This window comes from Pleurodeles waltl, chromosome 3_1, assembly GCF_031143425.1.
Source record: "Pleurodeles waltl isolate 20211129_DDA chromosome 3_1, aPleWal1.hap1.20221129, whole genome shotgun sequence".
NCBI classification, from domain to species: domain Eukaryota; kingdom Metazoa; phylum Chordata; class Amphibia; order Caudata; family Salamandridae; genus Pleurodeles; species Pleurodeles waltl.
In genome coordinates, this window is record NC_090440.1 from 491,902,191 (window position 1) to 491,925,735 (window position 23,545).

At 42.5% G+C, this 23,545-nt stretch overlaps 1 protein-coding gene across 2 annotated transcripts in view; it reads left to right on the plus strand.

The window, feature by feature from the left end:
- MCTP2 (multiple C2 and transmembrane domain containing 2) overlaps positions 1 to 23,545 on the plus strand; it is an 896,516-nt gene that overhangs the window by 639,459 nt on the left and 233,512 nt on the right. For both annotated transcript variants that reach the window (XM_069222757.1, XM_069222756.1), the window contains 3 exons: positions 4,115 to 4,216; positions 4,312 to 4,386; positions 4,976 to 5,095. In XM_069222757.1, coding sequence (XP_069078858.1) covers positions 4,115 to 4,216; positions 4,312 to 4,386; positions 4,976 to 5,095 — 297 coding nt within the window. The remainder of the gene's footprint in view (positions 1 to 4,114; positions 4,217 to 4,311; positions 4,387 to 4,975; positions 5,096 to 23,545) is intronic.

The window sequence follows — 23,545 nt, forward strand, 5'->3', positions numbered from 1 at the left end:
GGTACCTGGAGGGAGCAGAGGAGTGTAGCATATTTCCTCTTTTCTTCACGCAGCATGCAATTTGTCTGCTAGAACTACTGTTACAACGTATTTAAGATAAACACTGAATTTATGTGACTCCAACCAGAGGAGTCACAGTTCCTCACCATATGCTCTTGACTTCAATCATTTTCCTATTGAATGCTTGCAATGGAATGATGAGCAATTTAATATCTCAAATGTACGATGAACCAGCACACATTACATGTTGTATCGTATAGATGTAGTGTGTACATATCAAAGCCATCTTTGTTACTTTTTCAGTCACAGTTGAAAATACAAGCCAGACCTAATTGATTTACTAATGTTTGCTTCTGCATGCAGCATGTGTCGCTTAATTGAACAAGGGCTGCACTCAGAAGAAAAACATTTCAGATTGTGGCTGCAGCAACAGGATATACAGAGTACTATTTTTTTCACTGAAACTAATTTGTACATATGTGACCATTAAAAATCTAAGTTGAGTCGCAAATCAGTTACTGTGTCAAAACACCAAATGGTTTGTGTAAGAAATTGGGTTATTGGTTGAGACGGGTTGGAGCCCTACTCAAACAACCCTAGTCCTTGTTAGGGTGAACCACAAAAGTCACTAACTTAACCTGTGCTTAACCTACCTCTTGGCATAAGGCAGTCATGCTTAACTTGGAGGCAATGCATAAAGTATTCACGCAGCACCCACAGAGTAATAAAGTGAAAACTCTACACAAAAAAATCCCAAACCAAATTAGACAAATAGAATGAATAGAGTAAGCTTTAGTAAATAAAATGACACCAGAACAGCAAAACTCCAATCAGTAAAACCAGAGATATTCAGTTTTAACTTCTTTAGTGAAAATGACACCTAGAAGCAAAAAGCTTCACTCACAGCAATCTGGTTGTGCTAGACTGGGAGAAAGTCACAAGTTCGGGCCGACCGTAACAAAGCACAGCTCAGATAAAGGAACCAAGTTAGTCCAGCTGAAAATATACCTTCTCAAGTCCAGCTCAAATAGGTCCATTCACATTGGAAGAGGCTGCAAGAAGAAAGCTGAGTGGAGACAATCATTGCAGACAATCGTCACTGTAGTGTTTCTCAGTGTACAGGTTATCTCCCCTCGCAGGATGGAAGTTGGTGTCAGCAGGGCTGCATCTCAGTCAAAGATCACAGCAATTTCTTGATCATCTGGCATGAAGTGCTCCTCTTAGAATGTAGTGCAGAAACTGTTTATATAATAGAACACTCTTCTTATCGTGTGCGTCGGAGATTCAGAACTGGTACCATGGTCATCTAGCACAAACTGGTTGTCTCCTAATGAGCACAGAAAAAGAAAACAATGCATCACCTTCTGATTGTACATCCCTGGACTGAATGTGCAGACTAAAGGGTGACAGTGCCTTCCAGGAATAAATGTGTATACAGCACATTATTGTGCTAGTGGAGAAATATGTATGTAATATGTCACTATTTAGAAAAGATGTCACGCTAAAGCTGAAATATAAAATGCAAACCTAATGTGAGCCATGCAACAAGCAGGTTAAGTGTTGCAGGTAGTTGTTGCTGTAGCATGAAGAGCTGGCCGGGCATCATGGATGGTTATTCCTGTAGCTTTGAATTGGTGCTCATCAAGGGCTGTTGTTCCTCAAGAGCAAACTGTAGGTCTCGCATTGCTGGTCACCGCAGGCAGTCATAGTTGGCATGAAGAGAAGTTCTCACCGGTATTTCATGTTGGTGGTCATTGTGGCTGTCCGAGTCTTGGTACAAGCAGGTGAGTTTGCAGTCGCGAAGAGCCAAAACTTCAGGATTTTCACTTTTATTTCAGGGAGAGTACACTCTGATGCCAGCCAAGGGCTTAGGAACTGGGGAGGCATTTATTTAGGATCAGGACCTCACTCCAGCAGAGACCAGCTGGCCTCAAGCAGGTCCAGTTGTAGAAGGTCAGCTGTGCAGTAATATGGAGGCCTCTGAAGCTTGTTGTATCTCTGTAGCTTACAGAAGATGCCTGCCAACTGAGTCGCTCTGGTTAGTCTGGGATGAAGGAAAACAGGTGCAGTCTTACTTCTCAGCAGCTAGCCAGTCCCTCAAGCATCAGGACAGTCTTCTGTAACTTCTACAGGTCCAGGAGTGTTCTTATGAGTGACTCTAGAGATCCAGTATTTATACCTGGGGCCAGCCTTTGTGGGGGTGGGAGGCCCTAGGGGAGGCATTACCTGTAATACCCCCACATCTGGTTCTGGAATGTTCTTCCACTTCCCCTGTCAAGGCTCCAAACTGTCTAGGGGTGAAACAAGGAAGGGAAGGCCTAGTTGTAGGTTCCTTTGTGTGTGCCGGAGGCAAAGCCCTTTAAAGTGTAAGTAGGGCTGGGTAAGTCCCTCCCCGGTAATCCTGCCAGGAGAATCCATGCTGTCCACAACTAAGGCCCCCTTTGTGTTACTGTCTGGACAGTCATGTGTCCTGGGGCACCAGCAAAAGACACAACTGGTTGGGACAAGAAAATGCCAACTTTCTAGAAGTCACATTTTCCGAACTGTGACTTAAAATCTGACTCTTCCATTAAAGAGATTTTCAAATTATAATTAATTTGAATGTAAACAGCTTATCCCTATATGCTCACAATCCAAAATTAGCACGTATTAAATGCAGTAGAGTAACCATGTTTTGACCTAAGGGGGTTTTCACTGCCAAAAGCATGTAAAACTTAAGTACACATGTACTACTATTTCAAATACAGTGCACTGTGCCCTATGAGCCTTTAGGGCCTACCTTAGGGGTGATTTGTAAGTATTTAAAAGGAAGGTGTAGGCCTGGAAAATGTTTATTTTGCCAGGTCGAAATGGCAGTTTGAAAATGCATTATGGGCTGCAGTGGCAGGCTGGACATTTGTTACATTGCTGCTTTAGTGAGTGGTATAATGAGTGCCATAGAGCCACAAGTAGTATTTAATTTACAAGTCCTGGGTACATGTAGCAGCGTTTACTATGGACATACAAGTAAATTAAATGTACCAATTAGGTGTAGACCAGTTTTATGTTTGAAGGAGAGAGCATAGGCACTTTAGCCCTGGTTAGGAGTGCTAAAGTTCACAGGGTCCTAAAGACAACACAAACAAATTCAGCAAAACTGAGGGGGGAAGGGGGCGAAGGCAAGGACGTTTAGGGGAATACCACCATGCCAAGGACATCAAGTCTACCACTTAGCAGTCCTAATATTAGTGTACTGAATCCCTAGTTTCATTACTTGCATTATCTCCTCGTTAATTTGCCCTTATATCGGAATTGATCTTAAAATTCTCTAGTTAGGTTTGTGAGATCAGGCCTACGGATCACACGTTTCATTGAAAACTGCTAATATCAACAGGAGTGACCCTAAGAATTTCGATTGATGGTCTTATCCTCTTTCCCTTGCAATCTCCAATCAACAAGGTGTGGAGAGGTCGAATTTAGGATAGCGAATCAGCAAGAGTGACTATTAATTCAGGCATCGTGGAGGCCTTTGTTCTCTTCATGAAGTACTGGTTGTCAAAGAAGGTGGTAGAGAGAATATTTGCTTTTTAGACACTGATGAGTTGTTATATGGTCTATCCTCTCTTTTCTACCCAATGCAGTGAATCTGCAGTAGCATCATTAGATAAGGGTAGAAAGTAGGCTTTCTCATAAAGATTATCACCTTTAGTATATTTCCACACTGAAAAATAAGCATACTGCTTTCCATACTACCTTCTTCAATTTTACCTTTGTCAACTGGCACTGGGGACTTGTTAATGGCATTTGCTTTAGTACAAAACTGTTCCATTGTTCATGGTAAACTGTATTGGAGTCCGGGTCTCCTTGCTGCTCGTTGCTTGTAACATTGTTTTGGAAAAGTACTGCGGTAATTGCAAGGTATTGGGTTCCAGCTTGTGTCCCAGCCTTCTGCAAATGCAGGTGCTAATGTGCAAGCCCATACCCCTTTTTTTCCTGTGCATGTGTCATTAAACCACAGTTATTCTTGCTTGTGTCCCCTCAGTTGTATTGAGCACTATAGTCCTTGTGCCTTCATCTTTATCCTGCTGGGGATGGGAAAATAAAGTGTGTGTTTATGTATGTTTATTTTTTATAGATTAAAAATGGCCAACAGACGTGCTATTTATTGAAAAATAAAGAGTTGGGGAAAGCATCAAAGGGAGTTATCTTCTTGGAAATGGATGTCATTTTCAATCCAGTAAGTTTTATTTATTTCCCTGAAATTGTAATTTGAATGGCATGAAGATCACGAAAAAAACGGTTAATTTTTGCAACGGCTTTATCTTTTTTCAGGTAAGAGCAAGCATCAGGACATTTGAGCCAAGGGAAATGCGCTTTCTAGAAGACAGCCCGAAGTTTTCAAAAAAGGTTTGTTCACTTAAAGTAGTGCTGATGTATTTGATCTTCTCAACCCTTTTGTCCTTTCAGCTCATTTGACAGATTTCACTGCTAGTTCTGGACGACACTCGCTGCCCACATGATCTGAGACGATGACGTCTGAATGTCTAGTCTGTGAAGGTCATCAGATGGACAATTATCGAATCTTGTGAGAGAAAAGGTGTACAGTCCATTATATTGGCATCAGAGTGACTTATCACCAGGCCCTACACTGTTGCTTCCACTCCTCTCCCACTTCTGTTTCTGAACTATTCAATGGGACATTGATAGAAGTTACACCCAAGGCTGTAGAAGCTACTGAAACTTGAGCATGCTAGGTTCCCAGTGAAAGTAGTGCTGATTTTAGCCTTAATAATGGATTTTTTGTGTAAATAGTTTTTTTCTGTAATATATCATAGACGTAGCATTGATATAAAAACAATGTAAATAGTGAAAGACTGACTTGCAAGTTAACATGTTTGCACACTGTATTGCTTATGTAGGGAGAAAATCACTGCGGATTTCAAAATATTTAATTGGAATTTCGTGTGTTACTTTATCTTTATTTTCTCTTCACCAGATTTTAGCGAGGAACGTCGACCGCGTAAAAAGAATTATGTTGGCAATATGGAACACAATCCAGTTTGTTAAAAGCTGTTTTCAGTGGGAATCGAGGAAAAGAAGCGTGATTGCATTTTTGGTAAGTGAGATATTGAAAGTTTTGTGAATGTAATGGTTATCTCAGAGACAATAATCAAAGAGTGTAATCCTAGGATTTTTTCTCTCTCATCCTTTTGCAAACTTAAAATCTTATCTGATGGGTGTTTAGGTCAAGTACTTTAAATGTCTTGTTGACTAGAAATCAAGGGGAGATATAAACAAGTATCCAAGAAAGAAATAAGTATGAATTGCATATAAACTAAGAAAGCTGATTACATTGAGCTGCTGCAATAGTCTCTTCTTGTTAAAAATAATCCAATGCTGAACATGCACTAGAAAGCCATTGTTGATGCATTCTCACCCTTTGAGATCATTACCGCCATGATTCATGTAGGCACGCCTCAGAAAGTCTCATGGACGAATGATGTAGAACCTAGCAGTAACACACTTGCACTCTCAACTCAAAGCCAATTCTTCCTAATGAACAAAGGATTGTCTTCCGTGATTCTAGAGTGCACACTGAGGCAGCATGCAGTGTCACAGTGGACAGTAGAGCTACACTGCCACATTCAGTGTTAAATCTTCAAATAAATGACCTTTTGCGGTGAGCTAAATTAAGTAGGGTAAAGGTTCATTTAAATTGGATACACACAGCCTGCAGAGATAACTTAAGTAGACTCCAAGCCCACACTACAAAGTCAGAAAATACCAGCCACATTCTAGTGTCCTTTGTTTCACACTTTTAAAACTATCTTTTTGTTGCGGTTTAATTGAATGACACTGATGAGCTATCCTGGGAAACGACAAAAGCACCAAACATGAGAGCTGAAAACTCTGTGTTTATTCTCTTTTTAGGTCGCAGCCTACAGATAGCACAGCTATCTGGTTTGCTAAAGACTTCTTGGGGACTTTCAGAAAGTTGACCTAGGAATGAATTCCCCTCATTGATTATAATTGGCTTTGTGGTTTGTAACACAGTTTCTGGCTTTCCATTGGCAGGCTTTATTTGCTTTATGTGCTCCAGATTGTCCCTCCCTTGCCTAAACCATGTGTTTGGTATCCTTCCACGAACTTGTTTTATTTTAACAGGCCCTTAAATCATTTTTTTATCTCATCACATTTGCTGTTCATTCAAAAACCAAAGTCAAATGCCAGGCACTGTCTTCCAAGGGCACTTGTTTACTTTCTCTGACTTTAAATTGAACTGTTTAAGTATTTCAGAATATATCAGAATTATGAACACACAAATGAAGCACATTTTTTCTGAAGTGTGTTGGAAACATATACTTCATTATCATCGAAAAGAATCATTAAACAAGGTGATGCAATTTCCACACATTTTCGTCTGTGCACTATATAGTTTTATTAGTATAACTGTATGTCTGTGTAAATGTAATTGCCATTTCAATTGAAAATGTGTTGTCTGTAATGGAAGTGTGTTACCACACCATGAAAACTCCACTCTACGCCACGCCACTCTACTCTGTACCACTGCACACCACTCCACCTTTCACCGCTGCACCCTGCTCACTCAACTCTACAACACTGCACTCTACACCACTTCACGCTACACCTCTCTACTCTACCCTGTACATCTCTACTATATGCCAATTCATTCTTCAAGACTCTGCTCTACACCACTGCACTCTTCACCACTGCACAATATACCACTCAAGTCTAGGCACACCAATCTACTCAGCACAACCCCACTCTATGCCACTGTACTCTATGCCACTCTCCAACATTGCACTCTATGCTAATACACTCTAAGCTAATGCACTTTACTCTGTAACACTCAGCTCTATGACCGTGCACTCTATGCCAATCCACTGAACGCCACTCGAATCTACTCTGCACCACAACCCTCTAAGCCACTCAATTCTACATCACTCTACACCACTTCTCTCTATGCATTACACTCTGTCCCACTCTAAACAATTGCACTGTACCCTGCACCACTACACTCTGACACAATCTACTCTAGGCCACTGCACTCTAGGCCACTCTACTCTACTCTACTTTGCGCTGCTCCACACTTTGCTGCTCCACTCCACACCATTTACCTCTTAAACACTGCACTCTACGCCATTGCACTGTACACAACTGCACTCTGACACTGCACTCTACACCACTGCACTCTACTCTCCATCACTGCACTCTAGGCCACTCTACTCCACTCTACACCACTGCACTCTGACAGTACTCTGCCACACTGCACTTTCTGCCACTGAACTCTACGTGACTTTACCCTACTCCGCTCTAGGCCATTGCGCTCTATGGCACCATACTCTACTCTGCTCCGCTCTATGCTACTCTTCTCTACTCCACTCTGTGCCGCTGCACTCTATGCCTCTTGACACAGCTCTGCACTCTATGCCACTTGATTCTACGCCACTGCCCTCTGCATCACTCAAATCTACGTCACTCCACTCTACATCACTGAAGTCTACTCTGTGTCACTCTACTCTCTGCCACTTTATCCTGCGCCACTCCACTCTGCACCACTGCACTTTATTATGCACCACTCTATCTATGCACCATTCTAATCTACGCCACTGCATTGTACAACGCTGCATTTTACGCCACTAAATTCAGTGCCACAGCACTAAATGTCCCTGCACTCTATGCACTATATTCTGCAATACTCTATGCCAATGCACTCTACAATAGTCCACTCTATGTGCCACTCCAGTGTAAACCACTCTATGCGACTCCACACTATGCCACTCTAATACACAACACTCTCTGCCACTCCACTCTACAACACTCTAATCCACTCTTTGCCATTCCACTTTACGACACTCCATGCCACTCTCCTCTGTGTCATTAACGTTTTGTCATTCTGAACAGCAGCCACGCTGGTGAACAGCATGGCTAAAACACCTTGACCAAGTCAATAGCTCTTGCTTTGACGAGACCTATTGGCTCTGCCAATGCTTGTTTTTTTCAGTAATGATGAGAGAGGGCAGCTATAGGTAATCTTAAGCACAATACAGAGGTCTTTGGAAGAGGCTCTTGTTTGAAGCTGCACATGGCTAAATTTAAGGGACCCAGAGACTGGTGTAGCTGCATTGTTTTGGAACACTATAATTTAGTTTGAAGAAGTAGAAATAGAAAGCAAAGTAAAAGGTATTGCAGTAGTCCAAGCTTGAGCCAATAAGGACCAAGGTAGCCATTTTTGATTGAATTCCATAGAGGTGAATAAAGGTGCAGACTCACACCTCTGCATTGAATCGGACATTTAGTTGAAGTCGATCACTAAAGTCTGAGATCATCATTTTGACAGAAGGAGATTACTTTGTAACTCATTTTGTGCTAAATAGGTCTTATAAATGCATACATAGTACAACTATCTTGTATTGTAGCTGCCTGCAACAATAGTTGTTAGTTCTTCAAAAAAACAGACTGTGAGAAAGAGACATTATTCAGAAGAGCTGCAAATGTCAATAGCACCTGAATGATGCTGTTTCTGTGCTAGTAGGAGGTGAAACATTTCTCTGGAGTCCAAATGTATGAATTTTTCTCAAGCATCTTGAACATTACCAAATATTTCTGTAGTTTAGATTTTCAGTAGCACCATAACGTCAGCATGTTCATCGTATGTGCAGTTGAGTTTTGAAAAAATAAGATCTTAGAACACTGACCTAAGTTCTTTAATGATTCAGGTTGAAAAACTATGACACCCTACTACATGGCATCATTGCAGACAGTTTAAGAGTTACTTAAGCCTGAAAGACAGATTCCAGATGGCAATGGCTCAAGCACTTGCTCTTATACTCCAGACATATACTGTTCAGTCGAAGTCTATGATAAGAATGGGAAAATCAAGAACAAAGTGGAATGTTCATGCTAAAGATTAACATCAGGGAAAAAAAGCTAACAATTTAAATGTAAAAATTCCATCCAGCCACATGTGAGGGCCAAGGAACAAGCTCCTGAATTCCCAAGATTTTAACGGTGTCAATAAAATTGCTAAAACCATTAGGATTTGGCTAAATAACCCAGTTATTAAAATCACCTAAAACAGTAATAATAAATGATACTTAAAACAAGGAGTACTCCCACAGGATATAAAACTCACACGAGCATATAGAAAGCTTAGCTGTAATGGTGCAATATCTATCAAAACTATCAAAAATTGAGTTGCTGGTTAAAGAGGATGGAACCCTTTTAAAGTAGTAACCACGATTCTTCTTAGGTTGAAGTCACCAGCAAACCCTGAATTAACCTGTGCTCAACTGTTGGGTAGCTTGGCACAGAGCAGACAGGATTAACTCAGAGACGATGTGTAAAGTGTTCAAACAGTAATAATGTGAAAACACAACACAAGAAAAATTCCATGCTAATTTAGAAAAATAGAGTACTTTTTTAATCAATAAAACAAGACCAAAATGACAAAATCCGTAGACTCAAAGATACAGTGGTTTAAAGATTTCAGTGACAATAATGCAAAAAAGTGCAAATCGGCAACTGTGGATATCTGGTCACGCCAGAATGGGACAAAGTCACAAGTTCATTCTGACCATGATGGAGCATGGCTACATGGACCCATGTAGGCTTACCGAACAGCAGTACCTTAGATCCTGGTTGTTGAGCGTTATGAGGCCCCACGTCAAGTATGCGCCATGCAGCCGAGATGATGTGAGGTCTAGGTCTGATATGCATCACGCACCGGTTGGTTTTGAAGAGACTGTGGGGCTTTTAATTGCAAAGTCTTGTGTTGTTGTCAATGCTACTATTAAAGAGGGGCTTGCAATGCGAGGGCCTGCATCACGGGTGTGTCATGCAGCGGAGGTTCTAATGAGGCTGCAAGGTTGGTGAGGAGTCCTTGCCCAGGAAAAATCTTCACAGCAGAGACGGCGTGTTGGTCCTGCTCTGGGTTGCACCATGCAGCAGAGGAGATGTCAGTTCTGCTGGGTCCAGAGATGGGCTAGCAGGCACCTTCAAGCCCAATTCCGAGGGTCCAGGATTGGGGTGGCACCACTTGACAAGGTAGAACTTACAGTTGCAGAGTCCAGGTGCTGGTTTGTTCGGCTGACTCTGATGGTCATGGGTAAAAGTTGCAGGTAAACTCCTTCTCACCCAGGCAAGAAGGCAGGTCAGTACAGCATGCAGCAGTCCTCCAGGACAGCAGTCCAGCAGAGTAGCAGTCCTTTCAGGATCACAGCAATCCTTCTTCCTGGCAGAGTCTTCCACAGAGATGATCTGAAGATTTGGAGTTTGAGGTCCATTATTTATACCTGGTGTCTCCTTTGAAGTGGAAGAAGCTTTTAGTGCACAGGCTTTCTGACTTCTCTACCCAGGCTCCAGTCTAACTACAAGGGTATGCAATCATTTGTGTGAAGCAGGACACTGCCTACTTAGATGTAAGTGTAACTGTGCCTAACTCCGCCTTCCCATCTTGCCAGTGATGGCCCATCCAGGCACCCCTAAGCTCTCTATTGTGTGTGGCTGTCTATGAGAAATACATAAAGACAAGCTGTCAACTACACCCTGTATTGTGACCCAGGAAAAGGCTGCAGGCACGAAATGGCTTCGGCATGAAAATTTCAATTTTCTAAAGGTAGCATTTTCAAAATTGTAACCGAAGTTCTGATTCACCATAAAAAGGGATGTTTCATTACAATTCCAAAGACACCAAAAATAAACAGTTTTCCTGTTTCCATTTGGAAGTTACAATATATAAAATATAATAAGGTAACTCCAATGTTATACCAAGCGAGAAGCAGGCCCTGAAGTATTGAAAAACAAATTTTTCACAACTAGGCCTTAAAATTACACATCCTACACTTTAAATACATTGCAACCTACCCTGTGGACTGTTTAGGGCCTACCCTGGGGGTGTATTATATTTACCAAAAAGGAAGGTTTGGGCCTGGCCAAAGGTTTATTAGGCCAGGTTGAAATAGCAGTTTAAAGCATCACACATGTGCTGCAATGACAGGCCAGAGACATGTTTAAGTGGCTACTTAGGTGAGCGGCACAATCCATGTTGTGGACCTACCAGTAGCATTTTATTTACAGGCCCTAGGTACATGTATTACCACTTTACTAGAGAATTATACATAAAAAACATGACAATTGGGGACAATCCAATATTTCCATGTCTTAAGCAGTGAGCACAAGAACTTTAGCACTGGGTTAACAGTGGTAACGTGCTCAGAGCCCTGGAGCCAACAACGCTTGATCAGAAAAATATGGAGGAGTGAGGTAAAATGTTTTGGGGAAAGACCATCCGAAGGCTGACAGCCCTACCAAAAGGTGAGCAATTACCACCATCATGCCATCCTGAGTCTTGCTATCCTCTAGTTGAATCATTTTTTAGACAAGTGACTTCACCATAGATGATAGCTGTTCCAGGAGAGCCTGTAACTCCAATTTCGCTAAAAGAATAGTACTCTCATTCATATTTTCCTTTTACAGCCACTGCAGTTCAAATTCCTTTGCCACATATTACTTTACAACAAACCTCACCTACTTTCAGGATAGCAATAGGTACCTATCTCCATACATGAGATTTCTGTCCAATCACATCCAATGTGTGTATTTTTAACACTTTTCTTCACATTCATTGTATTTCAGGTCTTTCTTTCCTCTTATACTCTTGGTCTTCATCCCAGTGTGAACCTTTCTTTATCTCATTACTTGTGGCTTTTGTCCACTTGGTCTGTAGCAGGCTGTCCTTTGGTTTTTGTTGGTGTTTATTTCTTCAACATATGGGATAATAACTTCTTGCTTCTGGCATTTGTTCCCCCTCTTACGATAAAACCTCTCTCTCACCACAACGCCCATGGACTACCTTCTTGGTTTCATAATTTTATTACAGGGAGTGCAGAATTATTAGGCAAGTTGTATTTTTGAGGATTAATTTTATTATTGAACAACAACCATGTTCTCAATGAACCCAAAAAACTCATTACTATCAAAACTGAATATTTTTGGAAGTAGTTTTTAGTTTGTTTTTAGTTTTAGCTATGTTAGGGGGATATCTGTGTGTGCAGGTGACTATCACTGTGCATAATTATTAGGCAACTTAACAAAAAAAAATATATACCCATTTCAATTATTTATCATTACCAGTGAAACCAATATAACATCTCAACATTCACAAATATACATTTCTGACATTCAAAAACAAAACAAAAACAAATCAGTGACCAATATAGCCACCTTTCTTTGCAAGGACACTCAAAAGCCTGCCATCCATGGATTCTGTCAGTGTTTTGATCTGTTCACCATCAACATTGCGTGCAGCAGCAACCACAGCCTCCCAGACACTGTTCAGAGAGGTGTACTGTTTTCCCTCCTTGTAAATCTCACATTTGATGATGGACCACAGGTTCTCAATGGGGTTCAGATCAGGTGAACAAGGCGGCCATGTCATTAGATTTCCTTCTTTTATACCCTTTCTTGCCAGCCACGCTGTGGAGTACTTGGACGCGTGTGATGGAGCATTGTCCTGCATGAAAATCATGTTTTTCTTGAAGGATGCAGACTTCTTCCTGTACCACTGCTTGAAGAAGGTGTCTTCCAGGAACTGGCAGTAGGACTGGGAGTTGAGCTTGACTCCATCCTCAACCCGAAAAGGCCCCACAAGCTCATCTTTGATGATACCAGCCCAAACCAGTACTCCACCTCCACCTTGCTGGCGTCTGAGTCGGACTGGAGCTCTCTGCCCTTTACCAATCCAGCCACGGCCCATCCATCTGGCCCATCAAGACTCACTCTCATTTCATCAGTCCATTAAACCTTAGAAAAATCAGTCTTGAGATATTTCTTGGCCCAGTCTTGACGTTTCAGCTTGTGTGTCTTGTTCAGTGGTGGTCGTCTTTCAGCCTTTCTTACCTTGGCCATGTCTCTGAGTATTGCACACCTTGTGCTTTTGGGCACTCCAGTGATGTTGCAGCTCTGAAATATGGCCAAACTGGTGGCAAGTGGCATTGTGGCAGCTGCACGCTTGACTTTTCTCAGTTCATGGGCAGTTATTTTGCTCCTTGGTTTTTCCACACGCTTCTTGCGACCCTGTTGACTATTTTGAATGAAACGCTTGATTGTTCGATGATCACGCTTCAGAAGCTTTGCAATTTTAAGAGTGCTGCATCCCTCTGCAAGATATCTCACTATTTTTGACTTTTCTGAGCCTGTCAAGTCCTTCTTTTGACCCATTTTGCCAAAGGAAAGGAAGTTGCCTAATAATTATGCACACCTGATATAGGGTGTTGATGTCATTAGACCACACCCCTTCTCATTACAGAGATGCACATCACCTAATATGCTTAATTGGTAGTAGGCTTTCGAGCCTATACAGCTTGGAGTAAGACAACATGCATAAAGAGGATGATGTGGTCAAAATACTCATTTGCCTAATAATTCTGCACTCCCTGTATATCCCACTCCCTACATTAAAAACAAAGTGTCATTGTTTTATCAATCAGTACATATTGACAGCATATATTGTTATATATATATACACACACACACACTTCTTGCCTTTGGCAAAGGCAGGAATTCCGAAATACGTTACTGTGTGTCAATAAACTTGTTTTTATACTTCCTTCGCTTGTGGAGTGCCGTACTTCTGGATGCAAGAAGAAAGTGTGGATATATAGACACAGTGGTGCGTGTCATCTATTTGGCACCACCGGCGGTTAGATGCGGGAAGGTCACGCCGTATTGAAGTGCATATATATATATATTATATATATATATATATATCTTGCATAATGATTGTTGTATATTTGTTGAGCATAATATTGTTCAATTGAACTGTGTTATACAGGATTGTGTTGCCTTGTACTTTCTTTATACTTAATGTCATCATTTGTAGTGCTGTCACATTTGTGTCAAGCTCTCCACCTTTGAAAATTGAGTTACTGGTTGAAGGGGGTGGAACCCTACTAAAGTAGTAACCACAGTTCTTCTCAGGTTGGAGTCACAAGCAAACCCTATATTAACCTGTGCTCAACCCTTGGGTAGCTTGGCACAGGGCAGCGTGGATTAGCTCAGAGACAGTGTGTAAAGTGTTAGTGCAGCACCTCAAACAGTAATAATGTGAAAACACAACACAAGAAAAATCCCAGCCTAACTTAGACAAATAACGTATTATTTTAAATAAAGAAAACAATACCAAAACTACAAAATCTGTATGATCAAAAATTTTAAGATTTCAGTGAAAATAATGCCAAAAAAGTACATATCAGTAACTGTGGATATCTGGTCATGCCGGACTGGGGCACAGTGACAAGTTCAGTCTGACTATGATGGAGCATGGGCTGGCCACAGGGTACCATGTACGCCTGCTGAACAAGAGTATCTTAAATATCTTCATCATGAAACGTACTTTCTGCTTTGGGTAGCAGGGAAACACTCAAGGTATAGCACCTCATATATCATGCTACTGCAAAGACTGAGACTACTCACTGCATCAAATGGATTATGGCCATATGCAAGTATGGCAACTTACACCACTTCCGCCCAATTGTAATTGTTTTCTGTAATAATAATATTGCATTGTAGCTGATGATGATACACACTTGCATGAATATCGGAACCATCAATTCAATGTCCCTGTAGAATCCATATCTGTTTTCTACCTTGCAATTATTCCAGTTCACCTGAAAAAAAGTATTTCTGTAATTCCTGTGCCGGGTATTTTAAGTCTTGGTCAAATATGATGTTGAAGTCTGTGAGACGATTTTGCAAAAGCATTAGCGTCTAAACTGATTTAAGGAATGCATATCGTTGTTGTTGAGTTTCAGGGATGTGATGAGAGCCTATGCTCCAAATTGTATTTTTACCAAATTGGTTACATACAAAAAAAGACAAGGTCGTAGCTGCCAATTGTGCAGTAGGTAGAGTGGGACTGGTCCCAAGAGTAGAAGGGGCCCATTCTGTATCCCACTTATGGGGCATTTTAAGTAGTGTGAGGTGGGGTCTAGGGGGATCCCTTGATTGCTTTAGTACCATAGGAACAAATGCAAACAGGGTAAATGTTCATTAGAGGGATGTATATTCCAATGAAGGATACCTATGGATGAGTTGGCCCCAAGGCTAGCCCCCAAAAGCAATATTATGTGTAGTTACACCAAAAAGGGAACACATAGTCAGTCCCATTATCCTTTTTCTCTTATATTTGAATGTACCAACATGAGTGCTATTAACTTTGAGCGAAATCGAGGTATTCATCTGTGCATCCATTCATTTATTCATTTCTCTGATCATTTGATTTGAGTCCTCCATGTCTCCTTTTAGTTATTTTAGAGCACTTAATGTCCCCGTGAAACGTAATCCTTGGTCACTTGCATGGTCGTTGCAGACTCATTAATGGGGATGGAGCATTCCTTCAAATTCTCCTTCTGTCAGACCCCCTTATTGTGTGTAAAAACAAACAAAAAAAAACAGTTGAATGCAAGTTTTACAACTTCTATTTTCAACCTGTACTCTGAACCACCAGAGTACCATTAGTACCTCCTCTCAATCTTGAGACAGGTTTCCTTTTTCTCAAATTAGTTGTACGTATCTGTGAAACTCTGAAAGTTCCACTGACCAAGCGAACTAGGCACCGTGATTCATAGTGAAATATCTTGTTTCAAAACTCAAATAAACTCTCAACTGTTTGAAATACACCCCAGTGGCTTTCCTCTGTTTGCCGTTGCCTCTTTATTTGCCTTTATTTTGTGGCCGAGGCTTTTTCCATCGTTTTTTCGGAGCTGTCATTTTTTTTGTATTAGAGTGTTTGGCTGATCCTCCTGGGCGCTCGTCAGGTGGCGTGTCCTACCCATTGTCTGTCTGGTCTTGGCACGCCGCAGGTCCTTTTATTGCTGGGGAACGTGGGCGCGTTTCCAGCGGCAGCGTGTAATTATACCCACCACAGGTGACAGCTACAAGAGCGCCTTGGTAATCATTTTAGCTGCCTGATCTGATGTTTATGGAGAGAAGCTCTCCTTGTGGTCTGTCGAGAGTTACTGCTGTGCATTGTCCTTTGATTTATGAAGCATTTTGTAGTTCTATGGATTTACTAATTTATATGTTCATCTATACCTTCCCACTGTTCGGTGTTTACAGTCGAGAAAAGTTTGGGAGATTGTGCTTGGTTGTACACAATCCCGTGCGTTCGTGTTTTTCACTTAATAATACACAATGACCATCTGACAGTGACATATCCGATCCATCGCACAAAGAGTGTGACATGACCCTGCTACTTTCATTGTTGCTGATGTGTCTTTCAATCATAAGCTAATAGACTTCCCCTGATTTCAGCGTATACATGTTTGAATGCGCCGGCATCTCCTGCAACTATTTGTGCGGCCTATCTGTGGGGAAAATGTGTGTGGCTAAACAGTACAGTTTTGCTGCAGTAGTGGGAACTTCAGGTCGAATACTTAAAGCCCTGTATGTCTGAATAAGAGTTACCGGCCCCTTTAGAAAAAGAGGGCCAAGGTGCTCTATTATAACAACCCAAAGTAGTTGGTGTCCAATGAAGTGTGCCACGTTGGTTTAGAAAATCGCTTTCTTTTTCTGGTGTTTTTTTTTTTTTAACAGCTTTATTAGTATGTTGTTTGGTTTGTTTCTGTGTGTGTGTGTGTGTTGCAGATTAAAGATAGAGGTAGGAAAACTGCCACCAGAGTGTTTTGTGTAGATGCTGTGGCATTACATTGCCACCTTAAACACTGTCCCTCACTGCCACCCAAAGGACTGCATTTTAATACATTTGCTTACCTTTGTGATCAATTTAAACATGAATTGCCTGCCATTTATACCATTAGCCCTTAGAGAGCTTAAAAAGTACAAGAAACCCAAAACCCATGTCTTGCCAAATGAGTGGACTGAACATTTTAGTAGGTTATATTCAGCTCTACAGAGAAAAATTCCATAGAGGCTGTCACTACTAACGGCAATGGCCTTATTATGGCATCATTATCTAAGCCACTAATGCCCCTGGATGGAAAAGTTTCTCCTTTTACTGTTCCCTTCGTGACCAGTGATATACGTCCCCTTAAATTCTCAATAATGACATTGGCTAGAGAGCTGGGAAGGTGCCTAAAAAAGATAAAATCCCTGCTGATTTATAAGACTCAGATCCTTCTGTTTGGGTACCTTATAGGAAAGCACTTTTCTAGTGTTATAGCCACTGGACCCCCTTTTCCAGCCTCTCGGAAAGACGCAGAGATCAGCTCAATTTACAATAAGGTTTGTCGTAGTGTACATGGTAACTACCCTCCAGTCAGTTTAATTGGCATCCTCAAAAGATCTTTTGTAAGCAAGTCTTAGATAAACTGTCTGTCGAGATGCTAGATAATGATATTCTTAGCCATTACCAGGCTGGCTTTAGACCAAGGACTAGTACTGTGGTCCTGGTTTTTACGCCTTCCCATGCTTAGGTAGAAGTCAGTGGACATAAACAGCGGAGATAAGGAAGGTGCAATGTCATTACCAGTAGTAGCAAGCTTCTATTGAGTTTCCTTCTTTAGAAGCCGAAGTTGTACTAAAATCACCCTCAAGTTATGACATGGTAGTCATTACCAAATGTATTTGCACAGTCAAGACGTGCCTTGAGCACGTGATATTCAGCAGACTTATCAGTGCTTCTGTTGTATAAATTGAATAAAAGCAGTTTACAGTCACGGGACAATTTGATCTTTAGGTCCGATGAGTTAGTACAAATCTGTTTAATTTGGCAATTCACATTAATTTTAGCCCAGACACATAGTCGGGTGGAAGCCTGGCCTGCACTAGAATTTAGAGCTGAAATAGGATAGCTTTTTAAAACCATGTCTGAAAGGAGAGTCTACTGCCCAAGTTTATTGCATCTGACAAGGTTCAACACCATCAATACACTGTCCCCAGTCAGGGTCAGAGATCTTTGGTTTAATACCAGAGATATTCCAACTTACTAAAGGAACCTTTCTCGATTTGCCATCAACTAAATGTGTACTGGATTCCCTGGGCGGTGTGTGGGTGTATAAATTATCAATATAGTCTCTAATGTAGGAGTCTGTACCCTCACCGGATCAGATTCAGTTTGCCTCCCCACCATTTCTCCAGTAAGGCGTGAATTAGTGTGAATGGCATAATGTGAGTGTCTTGCAATATGACAATTGTATTTAAATTGGATTTGAGAATTTAAAGGGAGGAGCCAGCTCAGAGGCCAGGTTCTCAGACCACCTTTGTGTATCTTTGCATGTCAGCTCCCCCCCTTTTGCCAGTAGAATTATCAATGTTTTATGCTGATGTCCTATAAATTATTACTGTTCGTGACATGCTCATATCTTATAACTCTGTCATTTTAGTTTTAAGGGCAGATGTCATTTCGAGCAGTACCTTATTAGCTAAAATAATATTTATCTCTTAATCCCATCTCCTCACTTCATTTGAGCTGGCTGCCAGCGGTGTTGGGAGATCGAGAACAGCTGGGGGGGAGTAATTATTTCTACAAATGACCTTAGACTCATGGGGTATAGCTAACATGCTTGGCTCAGGGGGCGTGTCATTTCCATGCTGACTGGGCTGTACCATGGGGACAACAGTGTCCTTACTAACAGCATAAGAAGGAATCTCTTTATTATTTCTTTTTTAATAGCTTCACAATCTTACGTTTCCTATTGTGAGGATTACTAGCTCCATGTTAAGAATTGATTCTACCTCTTCAATAAGAATGTCCATATCTCTTAATTAACAATTCTCCGCATTTCGTTTTGCAGGTTTATTTCAAATGACCACCCCAGAACAATTATCAACAGCCTTTCTTTTACCCATTGTAATACAAATGACCCCTTAACAGAATTTCAAATCATCAAAAACTTTATGGCTGCATTTTGGTTTCGTGGATGAAGATTGCAGCCTATGAGCACAGAAAGCTTACTATTTTTTTTAACAGGGAGAGACTAAATAGAGTATTTCTCATTCACCCACTTTAAATAACAGATCACATCAAGCCTTTAAAGGACAAGAGAGTTAATAAAAGTGTACCTTACAACCCAGTATTCAGTTGTAGCGGACTAAAACGTGGCTTGATGCGACAGGGAGTGAATTTCGGTCAAGAGGGTTGATGGGGCCTTTACAGCAGACCGAAGGGGGATAGCCCTGACTCTTCTTGACACTGATGGACAACGGTGGGCCCGCCCTTGGCCTGGCCTTTGCCTGGGCATTTGCGTGCCCCATGCAGAGGGGCAGGTGGAAGCACTATATAGCATCAGATGATTGTAGTCCAGCCTCCTTCCCTTGCCTGGAGCAGGCACAACAGGGGGTCCTGGGACTTGGAGTCCGCAATGATGTAGTCTCCCTCACTTTGTATGACTGCTGTCTTTGTCAGTGCCCACCTTGGAAAAGGCACTGATGATTTGATACGCTGTATACCCTGAAACATTGCTGCGCTAAGAAGGAATTGGCAGTCGTTTATTCAGAAACAAAGGGTTATGGATATTAAGGTGGTTTTGCTACAGGAAAAATGGGAGTCAAGAGATGTGGTGATGAATAATTTTGTGGCTCTTTGAAAAAGGGGTAAACGGGCAATTTGGTAGGGCATCTGGGGTCTGTAAACACTAGATCTAGAAAGCGAGATGTAAGGTCAAGGAGCATCTGCAAGGAATTCACAGACACTTTAATTATCTTAATAACACTACCAAATCTAAAAGTGCCATAACATTAATGAAGGTCAAGTCTTCATTTCCATACATACACATTTCCTGCCTAATAACTGGCAGGGGAAGCAAGTACAACAGCTGACACTCCCCCTAGATAAGAAAAGTATATCATTTCCTCAGCCCACAATATTGCTTTATGGGGACTTAAATGCTAAAATGCCCAGTCTTCGTTTCTGGGATACATTTGAAGAGGAAAGGGAGTCAAGCCTGAATATCCTTGGAGAATACTAGATAGTAGCACTGGCATCAGTTCCTTTTTTCCATACTTCGACTTGGGTCAAGATCACTCTCTGTGTTTCACTTATAAAATTCTTCAGGTTTCTTAGAGCAACTCTGAAATGTCTCCTACTAAGATCTCCGGGTTTCAACCCTGTCCCACATGCTGCAATAGGATATCTCTAGCTGACCCACATGATGTCTGCCTGTGGTGCCTAGGCACAACCAAGATGAGATTAGTCTGCAACCCTGTCATTGATGCATTCGAAAGTTATCAGAGTGTGGTAGGTCAGACTATTTCTGGGAATGGTCCACAAGGACACACCAAAGTGTTTAGTATTCCCCTCTCGCTGACAAAGTTATCCATTTCCCTTCTTCCTTTGCCTGACAGGGAATTATCTCTGAAAGCTATTCTCACCAAAAAAGTGCCTGAGGAAAGAGTAAACATGTTCCAAGAGGGAATGGTCCCACTTCCAGCACCTTGCAGAGAACCAGCACTGCTCCTGATGCCGGGTTCCTCGTCATTGCCACAGCTGGCTCCAATATTAAAAAAGATAGAGCTGGAATTGCAGTTTCAATTGGCTGAAACCTGATGACATAAACCTTCCTCTTGGTCCCGAAGTTCTTGCTTTCACACCCTTTTCTGGTAGATGTGGTGAGCCAGGCTTTTTTTAAAGTTGAACCCAAATGCCTTTCTCACCACTGTGCCATATAGACCCAAAAAAGCAAGACTCTGTGGGATGAAAAGTATTTATTTCTGGCAGCATTGGCCTCTGTATACTGAATGCCTCCTGGCTTTTAGGTCTCTATGTTGATGCCCTGTAGGAGCTGGCAATGTTGATAGTTATCAGTCTTCTGGACCACATGAAAAGCCCTTTTTATGAGTTGATTAATTTTCTGCTTTTAAATTGCATTTTTATAGGGCTTACTGCCCCCTTACGATGCACTGGTTCACAATGGTCTGGTTTCTTCCAAACAAGTCCAGAAGTGTAACCTGGGTTTTACAGATAATTTGGCCTAGTCCATTGGCACAGCTGTCAAGCTGTGTTGCCATACTTGCATGCATTCTAATGGATTTTCAGAAGATGTCCATGTTGCCTTCATGGACATATCCTTCAGTGCTGAGTAAGTGTTTGGAGAGAAGGCTCAACTGCTCCCTGAATGTTCCATAAACTACTGAGCTACAAGTATTTCATTGAGCTTGACCTAACCCTCAAAGTTGTTCTGTCAAAAATATAAAATATTTTGAGGCTTTCAAAGTCACAGGCATCTGACAAGGCCAGCCTTCACAGCTGAACTAGACACTCCATTGGATGTCCATTTGTTTTGAGCGAGGTTGGCTCTAGAGGATTGCCATCACCACCAGTCAGTCTTTCAATCTTTCTGTGTCTCTCCTGCCTCAAAACCTTTCTTAAAATACCATTGGTGGGAAGATATCCCATTATTTTACCAATTGAAAGACAATAATAATGGATTGCTGGATAATCCAGTTAATCATCAAATATGATGCCTTGGGGGCAGAGCTTGCTGGGCTCAAAGATGGCTGCCAAATAGTTGAGCTCCTTTGGCCGTTAATCAATCCTAAACTATCCTAGTGCTTACACTAGTTGAAACTCAGCTGTGGCCACCCTTCAACATTTTGGAAGCCGTGGGTGCATAAAGACATGTGGCCAAAATGAACTCTGGATGAGGACGCAAAGCTTGAGGCTGCCCATGAGGCCCGAGTTCCCATGCTAGTGCTGCAGCCGACTAGAGGCTACAGAGGTGCCTGTCCTAGGGGAGCCTGCCTGATCGCTGTGGCCCTCTGGGCATAAGGGGGCTGCGCAGGGCTGCACTCAATCGCTGGGTGCGCTTGCAGCCTGCAACCTGCTCTGTTGGGCCTGGTGAACGGCATGAAGGGGAATGCGACCGATTGAGGCCTTGCTAGGTGCTGCCTGGGACCAGAGGTCTCAGCCAGTGGCCCTGCCAGAGGGAGTCACCCAAGTGAGCGGTGAAGCTGGCCCTGTACTAACATTGGGCATGGCTGCTTGGAAGTGGGGGCCACCCGCTCCCCGGCCCTGGTGTGGATGCAATCCGGGGCACTGTACCTCAGGAGTGGTCCCCCAGATGTGACAGTGGCAACTGTGACATGAACAGGGGCCCGCAGGTAAGAGCAAGCCCCTGAACTAGACGGCAGAGGGCCTCACAAAATTTGTTCCATCCCACCTGGGCCTCTGCGGCTGCACCTACTTTCCGGCCCAGCAGTGTGTGCGCAGTGGGCTGCCTTAACCCTTCGCAGCCATGGACGTAACGGTTACGTCCTTGGCTGCGGCACTGAGGCGCCAAGGATGTAACTGTTACGTCTTGGTACTGGCTCATGGGAGGAGCGCTAGTGATCCCCCCACGAACCTTGCCTCAGCACCCCCACTGCAGGGATGGAAGGGGAAACGCTTCCACTTCCACCCCGCCCCCATGTCCTCCACCGTGGCATCTGATGACGTCAGTGCGCTAACCTCATCAGAGGCCTACCCCTCCCGCGCGGATCGAAAGAGAAATGCTTTTGCATTTCTCTTCCGATCACTGGAGGGGCAGAGAAAGGCATGAAAGGAGAGGAAATGCCCACTAGACACAAGGGATTTTTTTTTAATACTTATACATAAGGGGAGCGACCCCTTGGGCAAGAGCCGCTCCCCAGGGGGCCAAATTATTTTTAGGTCATTTCTGCCTCCCGGGGCAGATTGGCCTCATATAATTAGGCTGAACTGCTCCCGGGTGGGGGTCTGGGGAGGGGGGCAGAAAACCCCTAGACACCAGGATTAATGTATTTTTTGTTTATTTTTTGTTTTTCATATGTGGTGAGCGAACCCATAGGCAAGGGTTGTTCCCCGGGGGTCCAAATTATTTTTAGGCCATTTCTGTCCCCCCTGTGAGCAGATCAGCCTAATATAATTAGGCCGATCTACACTAGGGAATTTCGTTTTTTTTAATACTTACGCTAAGAGGAGCAGCAAAATATTTTTAGCCCATTTCTGCCCCCCAATGCGCAGGTTTGGTAGGTTTCCCTAGGTGCCGGCTGAGCTAGAGGCCAAAATCCACAGCTAGGCACTTTGCACAAAACAGCTCTGTTTTCTTTGGGAAAATGTGATGTGTCCACGTTGTGTTTTGGGGTATTTCCTGTTGCGGGCAAAAGGCCTACCCACACAAGTGAGGTACCATTTTTATTGGGAGACTTGGGAGAATGCTGCGTGGAAGGAAATTTATGGCTCCTCTCAGATTTCAGAACTTTCTGTCACCGAAATGTGAGGAAAAAGTGTTTTTTTGGCCAAAGTTTGAGCTTTGCAAAGGATGCTGGGTAACAGAACCTGGTGAGAGCCCCACAAATCACCCCATCTTGGATTCCCCTAGGTGTCTAGATGCCAGGGAATTAAAAAAAAATAGTGGGGTGGTGGCTACTAACCAGTATGGGCCTGGTTATGCCCCCTCCTCAACTGAAGGGGGTAACAGTCTTTCAGCTCTCCCATCGCACACTAAAACGACTTATCCCATGGCAAGCAAGAGTACATTTGATTATTTTGGGTTTTGGTTTTACATTTGGGCCATGAGAGCTTGGCTAACTCTCAACATCTTCCCACCTGGAATGGTTGGGCTGCACA